This window comes from Phoxinus phoxinus, assembly GCF_949152265.1.
Source record: "Phoxinus phoxinus genome assembly, chromosome: 17".
Classification (NCBI taxonomy): Eukaryota; Metazoa; Chordata; class Actinopteri; order Cypriniformes; family Leuciscidae; genus Phoxinus; species Phoxinus phoxinus.
This window is the reverse complement of record NC_136892.1, coordinates 13,876,391-13,887,394: the sequence shown is the minus strand read 5'-3', so window position 1 is coordinate 13,887,394 and position 11,004 is coordinate 13,876,391. Positions and strand designations below refer to the sequence as shown.

The following is an 11,004-nucleotide window of genomic DNA, read 5'->3' as shown; positions in this document are numbered from 1 at the left end:
GGTGATTAGACGAGATCTGTGGTGACGTCACAATCATACTGCATTGTGGGACATATATGTGCCTGAAGTGTACATATGAAGTAGACTCGCTCCCTCGGTCAAAATCGAGGAAACGAGAGTGTGTCCATATAAACTTCCCTCGTCCACTTCACGAAGTGGAACGCACTTCAAAATGGCGGCAGGGATTCCCCCGAGGGGAAGTGCTTAGGGAAGTTTGCAAGTGCGTGTCTAAAAGTTGACTGGAACGCAGCCCTTGTCTAGTCCTCATTTCACTAATTGTGTTCACTTGGTCCTTGTGTGCTTCACTTCTTTTATATTGTGCTTCCTTGCTTCTTGTCTTTGCTGGATTGTTGTGTTGCGTTCATGTCTTAGGGGCTGTAAAATTGTAAAACTTTTTATGCGTTTTGGCCGTTCGTTTACACGACAACAGCATTTTGGCTGCCTGAAAACGCAAAGTTTGTGCACGTTTTTGAAAACGGTCTCCGTGTAAACAACAAAAATGTAAATATTTGAAGACGATGACGTCATGCACATGCATATTACGTGTTCAGTCCAGACTCCACAGTTTCTCTTCGCCATCTAATGGCCTGACAGCAGAATAAAGGGTTTTTATTAGTTTTCGCGGATCCGTGTGAATGGGTATCGTTTTAACAATGGTGTCGTCTGTACGAGGAAAACTCAAAGGAAAAACTTTTCACTTTTAAGCCTGTCGTTGTCGTGTAAACGTACCCTTAAACTGTTGTTTAGTATGTTCTTACCCAGGTGTGATTGTCCAAAGTTCTTTCTGTAGCTTCTTGTATCCTTGCAGTTTTTCCTTTGGGGTTTTCTTAGTCTAACTTCTCTTTATTATTTAGCCTTTTGTCTTGTTTTACTTGAGCTATTTTAGTTTTTGTTTGGTTCTGTCTCTCGGATTTATAGATTTAGTTTCTGTTACTTTGGTTTTCTCTTTGATTTATTATTTATCCTGGGTTCACTCTCATCTATTACATAGCTTTCTCCTGTTGTGTACTTTACTTAAAGCGTTTTGTTTAGTTTTCTTCCCTTATATGTATATGTTTAGGTTTTCAGTCACATAACTCTGTGTTTGTCCTGCCTTGTATTTATTTAATATTTTAGTGGTTTTGTTTTTGTGTCTTGTTTCTCCCCTGTTGTGTTGTGTGTGTGTTCGAGTAACTGTCCAGCCTGAGACTACACTGACTGCTCGTTCGCGGGCTACTCAATCCTGTGCCCAAGTCTACTGTCTAGATCTTTGTTGTAAGACTGTCTCTGGACTGTGCAACTGTGACACACTTTATTGTTAATAAAACACCATTCACCACTCATCTCTGCGCTTGGGTCCTGTTATTTCCAGTGATTCCTGACAAGAAAAAAATGGGCTGTGGTTGGGTCTTTCATTAGGACAATGATCCAAAACAAACATTGAAATCAACATAAAAATGTGTCACTGAGCAAAAAAGAAATGCCATGGCCGTCCTAGTTCCATGACCTGAAACCCTATAGAAAATGAGTGGGGAGAAGAAGAACCAACATGGAGCTGGGAACCGGAAAGGATCTGGGGAGATTCTGTATGGAGGAATGGTCTCTGATCTCTTGTCAGGTGTTCTCCAAACTCATCAGGCATTATATGCGAAAACTCAGAGCTGTTATCTTGGCAAAAGGACGTTCCAATAACTGGGTGCCAATAATTGTGGCCAACGTGACCTAGAGAAAAACATTTATTTCATAATGAGATTACCCCTCACTTTCAATTGTTTTACTTCAATGAAAATATAGAATTTTGTTAATTTTTTTAATGGAATATTAAAAGGAAAAACAATGCAGATTTATTTTCACAGCCACCTTTGCTCATATTTATCAAGGGTGTGTGTTGGATAAATACAAAGTTCTGGCATGAAACTCTAGAGTCTAGATGGCACAGGCTAATATGTCCTTTAAATCACATCATTCTCTATAGGGCACAGCTGACTGGTTCCTGCCGTATCAGTAGCCAATGGGCTCGCTACTCAACCTTCAAATACTTAGGTAGCATTTGCCTTAGCATTTGCCTTAGCGCTTTCGGAAACCCTCCATCTTCCCCAGCTCCACCTGTATAGATCTGCTACAGGTAATTCATGTACACTATATTGTACAGCAGCAGCATGTCTTGCTTGCTCACAGCAGCGTGTCTGTGTATGTATTGGCAGTAGCAAGTCCCGTACTTGCTCTGCAGCAGCAGCAATAAAAGCAACAGCAGCGTTGCAGATCTATTCCACCAAGACCAAACATACAACATTATCATATCCATTTACCATGCCAAACACTCAGAGAGTTGTCATGACAGAACTGTCATGCTGAAAGGGGAAAGTTCTCTTTATTTTCAGCTTTCTGGCAGACGGCAGAAGGTTCTGTGCCGAAATCGACTGGTACTGGAAGCTATTCATTATTCCCTCCACCTTCACTAAAGCCCCAGTTCCAGCTGAATAAAAGCAGACCCAAAGCTTGATGTTGCCACCAACATGCTTTACCGTGGGTATGATCAGAGAATGTCTAATAAGGGGAGAAGTTTCACTCTCGCTACACTTCCGGCTTCTGACTGGTTGCAGTTCCACTCTGATTCCATATGCTCACAGGACGAGTGCAGAATGAATGGAGGTCTATGGAGCTATACCCCTCAAAATCCACTTTTCTCAGGATACAATTTTTTGTCTAGTAATTTGAATGTTGTATTCGAAAGGAGATGCAAAGAAATTACACATTGCTGGGTGTTAGATTTTTTTCAGAGTCACTTATTTGCTTTAAAAAGTCTTTTAAAATGTCAATGACGTCATACATATCGTACGACCAGAGATACTGCTTTACAGCAATCCTTCAGTCACTTTGGTGCTTTCGCGCTCTGCACTTTCTTTTCTCTCGAGGCATCGACAACACAGCTGACACAGGTAAATACACGTGCTAGAAGAGTTTTTGAAGACATTCTGGTCCCGCTTCGGATGCCACGATGCCATCAAGCAGTATCTCTGGACGTAATCAGTCCTTCACTGACCAATCAGCGTTCATTAGCAGAATGCTAGCGTGTTCTGGGCAACAACAACAACTAAACCTGTAAGAAATCGAAAGGACATAAGTACTCGTTCATTCAACTTTCGACCTATAACCCATGTTGAACTTGCAAAACCTACAATCAAATCTGAGATTTCTCAACGGCAATCGGGTGAAAGAGACAAATTTAGCCGTTTAGCTCCATAGACTCCCATTCATTTTGCACTCGGGGGTGATCGCTCCCAGTGGAACTCTGGTGGAACTACAACCAAAATTCGGTACAATAGGACTTAAAGGATAATTCCGGTATTTAACACCTTGAGTCTATATTGTAGTTTGTTTTGGATGAACAAGAGTGGTGGACAACATTTTTTTGACAATAGTTCCTCTGTCGAGTTTTTGACTATAAAAGAATTGGCCATGGACCCATTTAACATTGGAGTCAATGGGCATGTCCGAAAATGTCATTAAAACAACCTTTAACATTATTTTTCAAAACTGTGCAAATCACCGAGTGATTAGTGATGTTAGTTGATGTTCCAGAACCAAAAAGTGTTGCGAAATACAGTTTCTGTCGTGTTTTATTCGTCATTTTGTAAAATCCCATTGTTGAAAAAATAGTTCCACTATAGCAAAATAAACGGATTGGAATCATATATTGCGACGATATATTGTTTATAATCATTAACGAACACCACTAACCACTCGGTGAGTTTAACAGTTTTGTAAACGAACATTATTGGCTGTTTTAATGACATTTTCGGACATGCCCATTGACTCCAATGTTAAATGGGTCCATGGCCAATTCTTTTATAGTCAAAAACTCGAAAGAGGAACCATTGTCAAAAAAATGTTGTCCACCACTCTTGTTCATCCAAAACAAACTACAATATAGACTCAAGGTGTTAAATACCGGAATTATCCTTTAATAGGGAGTGGCCAGGCTCTCCGTAGACGGGCTCTGGTATGTTGTTTTTTTGCTGATGTGCTGACCAGCTTTCTCCTTATCTTCTCATCAATTTTGGGAAAAAAATGGTACAAGAACAGCTGAAATTTATTTGGACTTAACCTGAGTCACTTGAAGACAGGTGTACAATTTGACATGCTACATACCCAACTATAAAAGGGTGTACACACTTTTGCAGTAAAGCTATTTTAAGTTTTAGTAACAAAAGCACACAATAGCAGCAAAAGTGTTTTGCAATACAACATGAACACAATAAGTACACTGTACCAAACAATTATTTTTAAGGCAAGTTCATAGTAAAGGCACCTAATATAAAGCGTGACCAGTATTTCTAACTTTGATATTATTTTGACACTCCCCATGTGCAGAAGTTGTTGAGAGGCTTCCAGTAAATAAACAGAGACTCACGACAACAAATAGGAAGAACACAGCACGCAATATTCTTTTAAAACAATACATTTGATTGAGCCTAGAAAGTATTAAAGGCACATGAAAAACAACCTTTGCTCCTTTGCCTCGTCACAAGGGTCAGTGTGACTGGCCAGTTATCAGTACAGGAGTAAAAGCAAAGGCTTGTCACATATCTGGGTGAGTGCAACCAGTGCAAAGCCAAATAAGAGTAAACTAAAATCTCTGCAATGGCGAACAGGAAAAGAAATGGATCCCGTGCTAATGGTCGTGCTGGTCGAGGAGGAGTTCAACCACAGCAACAGCAGCAACGCAAGCGGCCACCTATTAAGGTTAGTTTGAACAACTAATAATATTATAATTTCATAATTTGACTATGCAGCATCTTTGGCTCTGATTTCTGTCAGTATGTAAAAATATGCTGGTAACATTATATATTGATGGTCCACTTTAAACCTTATACTGACTATAATTAACTTTGAAAGTACATGTCAACTTATTCTACTAACCCGAACCCTAACACCTAACCAAACACACAGTTCACTATTACCCTAATGAGAGTTAGTTGACATGTTACTTATACAATGTCTGAAGTGGACCATCGAAGTAAAGTGTAACCGATATTCTTAACCATGAAGAAAATAACTTACTGTGGTGAAATATGTATCCACTTTATATGGAGAAATCTATGAATTGTATGAATCAATGCTTTAAAATACACTGAAAATTAATTTGATGGATATATGAAACCAAAAGAGCAGCACATGGCTTTCGATCATTGGTATTTCTCTTACATAATCTATGAAGTTTGTTATCTGAGTACAGATTCCAAGCCTGATGCCTTCCTCTATAAAGTCACGGCAATTATTATTTATTTGATATACAGCTCATAGTTCATATCCACCAATCAGATCCATCAAGCAGTGGTGTGTGGTGTGGTGTGATTATAACTATCTATATCTGTCTGACAGTGGGGTTCTCTCCTGAACAGCTGATGGTTCTAAAGGGCAATTCCAACATCATAGATTATTGGGAATTTGTGCATACACTCATTCATGCACGTTTACCTGCATATTTATATAGCGCTTGCTCAGCTCCTCTTATCAAACAAGATAATTGCTCAAGGAGGTACGAAAAATCTCATTTGTGCATTTTGCAATCAAATTTTTGTATAGTATTTTAAGGCACGTTTACACAACAATGATGTACAAAAAAATGGAAGAGGTTTTTTTCGCGTACAGACGACAATGTTGTCAAAACGATCCCCGTTCACATGGATCCATGATAGCAATTCAAAACGCTGTATTCTGCTGCCAGGCAGCTTTAGATCGTTTTTTAGACCGTTTCATGTGCTTTACAGGACCTGATTCCAGTTTTTTTTATATTAACAGCCAATATTTCTCTGATAGGCTCTAAGAGAACCAGCCATTTTTGCTAAACAATCCGGCTGTGCCTCGGACACCCCGCAAGACAAAGTGACTTTAGCCCAGGCACGCCGTGGCACTCCAGGTGAGAGAAAGAGTCAAGTGTAGCGATACGGGTAAGAGAAAAGTTTTCATACAAACTGGTGAATCTAAATTGTCCTCAAAGTTTGTTTATTTGTTTTTTGTGCAGCTCATCGGCCCGTGCGAGTATATGCCGATGGAATCTTTGACCTCTTCCATTCGGGTCATGCCCGTGCTTTGATGCAGGCCAAGAATTTGTTCCCAAACACACAACTGATTGTTGGTGGTGAGTCACACTGGCATATGCACAGACTCTTGTCCAGTTTTGCAACAAAACCACATCTACACATCAGGTTAGACGCCGTATTAATTTAACGCAGATGGAAATGAGGCTGTGAGGGAAACAGTCTTTACAATGGGCCATTGTAAAGACTGTTTCCCTCACAGCCTCATTTCCATCTGCGTTAAATTCAATATGGCGTCTAACCTGATGTCAATGGCACACACCGTCCATTGGTCCTAGTGTCACAAACTGCTGACACAGTTAAGGATCCAAATGCAGCTTTATTAGGGCAATCCAGAATCATAATCCATAAAATAGGCAATAGGTCAAAATCATAGACTGTAAAATAAGGTGTCTGTGACATCACCTGTAGGTTTCTGAAGAGCATTCTTGAAGCACAAAGTGGGCGGAGCCACCGTCGCCATCTTGGCAGCACATCAACGCACGTCACTCCCGGATAAACGAAAATGGGCAAAGAGGCGGGATTAGCTGAGGTGACGTGACGGCTAACAGACAGCAGACAAACGGACTTAATTTTGCAATTTACACGGAAGAGATATAAAAATAAAAATAAATCACCCCCCTCACAGTTGTCATGAAGGGCAAAATTAGATATATAGACCAAAACCACTTTTTGTACCATGCTGTAAACATATTTTTTTCAGCTGTTAAGTTAGGCATTTTAACATGGGGATTCTATGGGATTGACTCTCTTTTGGAGCCTGTCTCTAGCGCCCAGTTGACGAATTTCAGTTTAAGCCACTTCCGTGTTGGATTCAAGAGAGAGATCGGAAAGTTGCCGGTTGATCAAAACACAGGGAAGATAATCCAAAATGACTGCAGGGCATAAAAACACAGGCAAACAGGCAAATTCAGGAAACTAGGCAGAAAGTCAAAACCAAAACACAGGTAACCAGAGGAAGCGCACTCAGAAATGCAGTGTGAAACTTACAAGACTTTGCAAAGAATGAGTGAAACCACAGGGCTTCAAACATATCAAACTTAATAAGTCCAGGCAATGGGTTATGGGAAATGCAGTTCATGATAGGAAATCCAAGGATTAGGGAGGAGTTCCCTCTGGTGGCGATCATGAGCACTCCAGCTGGTGGATGTGACGCCTAGATCACTACTTTCAGAACTGTTTTATAGGGTTTTTGTCTACTTTAAGCTTTTTTGTTTGTTTGTTGGAAAGATGTTTTGTCAGCTGAACAATCAGTATGTTGTTAAACAACAGTACAATCCATTGAACACACTTTATTCTATCTCTCCACCTCCCTAAAAGCTGATGTGCAGAAATAAAGCTGAAGACGTTTTGCAAACAGAGACTCGTCTCCATGTTCATGACTCTTCCCATGGACCCATACATTCCTGAGCGAAGGGGGACTGGGATTGTGGCGGCACTGAGAAATAAAGACATCATCTACCACTCTCACAGCCTCGTTTTCCTTCCTGTCAAAACATTTTATAATGGCGCTATCCTGACTAAGGTCTATTAGCTTCATGTCCAAAATTTGGAAAAGCCAAAGGTTTATTTGAGTTTAGTCTATTGTTTCATTGTCTTAAACCATGCCTGATGACTGCTCCATACCTTGTGTGTATCTCTGTCAGTTTGCAGTGATGCTTTGACGCACAAGTATAAAGGCTACACAGTGATGACGGAGGACGAGCGATATGAAGCCCTCATACACTGTCGTTATGTGGACGAGGTGGTCCGTGATGCTCCCTGGACCCTCACTCCTGAATTCCTTAAAAAACACAAGGTACATTAATATTCAGTTCACTGTAGTAGTAAAAAAAAAAAAATATTATTGAATTATGTCCATTTTGCGTTACCACAAAACTTTTCCCCTATTAACATACTGTATATAACACTCTTTAAAATCTTAAAATCCAAAAATTAACACAATTTGTAAATAATTTCATTCCATTATCTCAATTTTTACACAAGTTGTTCTGTTGACTGCATTTGTCAAGTTATTGTATGAAAAAATAATCAAAAGAAATATATATATTTTTAATAAATTTACATTGATATAAGTTTATTAATAACTACAAGCCAACATTTGTTGTCCCAAATAGTAGCAAGCTGCTAATGTAACGTGTTCTGCTTTGGTTTAGTTTCATTGTTCTGGTTTGCCTGTGTTAATTTCCTTGGTTGTTAGTTAGTTCTACACACCTGTTTCTGTTCAGTTGGTTACTCTCCCTTGTATTTAAGCCCTCAGTTTCCTTTGTTTCATGGTCTTGTATTGTTTATGTTAAGCGTGGTAAGCCTATTTCCTGATCTTCTGTCCTGTGAATCTCCTATGTCTTCCTAATGGAATTTACTATTAAAGACTCCTTTTGTTATCCTTTGTGATCCTTCGCTTACAAAAGCCTACACAGCGCCTGCCAGCTACTGAGTGACACCTTAATTTAGACTGCATTTGCAACCCTGTTACCAGTGCTATTTTAGTAGTTGATTTACTATTATAATTTTTGTTAATATTTGGTCATTTTTATATATATATATATATATATATTTGGTTTATTTAGTTTGTTATTTTGCTGTCTCAAATGCTGCATTGACAACTAGCTAAAATAAAACAAGTTTATGCATTTTTATATACCGGTATTTTATTTAACTTTGGTTAATGTTCAGTTAATAACCTTGCCTGTTAAACATTCGGTACCGTTTTCTATTTTTACTGTTTTATTATATTTACACAACATTTACTTTTTTTATTTTTTATGTTTTTGCTAGACACTTGCAAAATCACGTTTTTTTAACTGTATTTAGACAGGATTTTAAACTGTATTCTGTCCAAAACTTTAACAGTGTTGCAAAAATGGCAAATTACATAACTAATAGAATATAAAACCGCTCATTTCAAAATGAACTTGACATTCAGTTTCCATATATTGAAAAATGGGGGGAACGCTCTGTTTTAGGCTATATCATATTCATGGAAAAGTTCATCAAAAAGATAATTGAAAATGTGAATTCATGGTGTCATACCGATTTATTTATTTTCCTGTTCTCCTCAGATTGACTTTGTGGCACATGATGATATCCCATACACCTCTGCTGGATCAGACGATGTCTACAAACATATTAAAGAAGCAGGTAAATACTTTAACAGCAACCAAACTGCACAATTATAGAGCTGAGTCAAAGGACTCATGAGAATAAACTTCTTCTACATGACCTGTAAGGAATGTTTGTGGCTACTCAAAGAACGGAGGGGATCTCCACCTCTGATCTCATCACACGCATTGTTCGAGACTATGACGTCTATGTCAGGCGTAACCTGCAGAGAGGATACACAGCACGGGAACTCAACGTGGGCTTCATCAATGTAAGAAAGAAATTGTATGGCTTCAGAACACTTGGAATATACTAGAAAAGTAGCATTACTTTTATGGTACTTTATATGATCTTTGAAACACATCGCCAGCAAAAGAGTTGACAGGTCATTCCAAAATTTGCTAAATGTATCCTTCAGTGTTCAATGGATGACATTTGGTACGATATGAGGAAGAAGAAATGAAGATGGGATTTACATGTTTAGGTGAACTATTGCAACTCTTTTGATTGACAGGAGAAGAAATATCGTCTGCAACAGCAGGTGGACAGAATGAAGGAGACGGTGAGGACGGTGGAGGAGAAGTCCAAACATTTAGTGCACCGTGTTGAAGAGAAGAGCCACGACCTCATCCACAAATGGGAGGAGAAATCCCGCGAGTTCATCGGAAACTTCCTGGAGCTGTTCGGTCCAGATAAAGCCTGGGTACACTGAAAAAAAAAAAAAAGTGTTGTAGAAACAAATTTCTCTCAGAAATTGATAGTAAATTTCACAAACGATTACAAAGAAATGGCAAGTGACACACTGAATTAAAAGTAAGAGTTTGTACACTGCAATACATTTCATTATCAAGTATTTTTGTCTCTAGTAAAAATATCTAAACATTCTTAAATCAAGATACATTTACTTGATAAAAGATAAGACAAAAAGATTAGTTTTCTAAAAAATAAATTGATACATTCTTTAGAAAACAAGACTTAAAAGGGTTGGTTCACCCAAAAATAAAAATTCTGTCATTAATTAATCTTTATTTTATTTATTACTCTTTAACAAAACTCACATTAAATGTACAGTGTTATTTACCATTTTTCTAATTGATTTCTTTTGTCCTCTGTAGCACATGATCCAGGAGCGGAGTGGCCGTGTTCTCCAGGCTCTGTCTCCCTATCAGTCTCCAAGTACGTCGCCCAGCTCCAGTCCCACCAGAAGACGCTCTACATCGCCTGTCACCCACTGGTCCCCGCTTCCATTCACCGCCACCCAAAGGAGCCTCAGTCAGCAGTAGTGAGGGTGAAAATGAGGAGAATGTAGATGGATGCTGGCTCTACCTCCTGCACATCTAAGCAGGCACCTTCTCATTCTGTTTACTGTATTTTATGCACCAAAATGTTTCATAATTGAGATCTACAATGGCATGCTGCTCAAAGATCCAGACTGACCTCATAATTCTGTAGATGTTGTTTTTTTAAATGCCATGATTTATAATACCATTTAAACACAGAACTGTGCACTTTGTAACTTGTCGGTCAAGTTAAGGCCTGTTCACCCCAAGACAGACTAGAATAACTATGACTATATTAGCATCCAAACCAAGGGACCATAACGTTCTGTTTATTAAATGTCAGCAGCACAGTTGTCATCTGCTGCATTAAATGCTCAAGCTCTTTAAAGTTGGGTTCTGATTGTCTGTTAATGTTTTTAGCATTCATCAGCTTAAAAATTGTATAAGGATAATTGTGCCATTATCATTATAGCTGTGATGTCACTATTCTCACAGAATTAGAGTGATTAGTAAAACTTTATTGTTGTAATTATAAATAT

General features: G+C 38.7%; 1 protein-coding gene and 1 long non-coding RNA gene across 2 annotated transcripts; one reads left to right on the top strand and one right to left on the bottom strand.

Moving 5' to 3' along the window:
* Nucleotides 1–4,367: 4,367 nt before the first annotated feature.
* On the top strand, nucleotides 4,368–10,964 carry pcyt1bb (phosphate cytidylyltransferase 1B, choline b). The gene is given in 9 exon segments (XM_079586076.1): nucleotides 4,368–4,725; nucleotides 5,803–5,902; nucleotides 6,008–6,124; nucleotides 7,730–7,881; nucleotides 9,146–9,224; nucleotides 9,314–9,456; nucleotides 9,700–9,888; nucleotides 10,301–10,422; nucleotides 10,424–10,964. Coding segments are annotated over 9 exon segments (1,107 nt in total). The 5' UTR covers nucleotides 4,368–4,623; the 3' UTR covers nucleotides 10,527–10,964.
* LOC306984595 lies at nucleotides 6,496–10,397 on the bottom strand. The gene is made up of 6 exons (XR_013794569.1): nucleotides 10,267–10,397; nucleotides 9,662–9,893; nucleotides 9,307–9,408; nucleotides 9,117–9,201; nucleotides 7,710–7,866; nucleotides 6,496–6,627 (listed from the first exon to the last, which is right to left on the bottom strand). It is a non-coding gene; the product is annotated as an uncharacterized lncRNA (long non-coding RNA).
* Nucleotides 10,965–11,004: the final 40 nt, after the last annotated feature.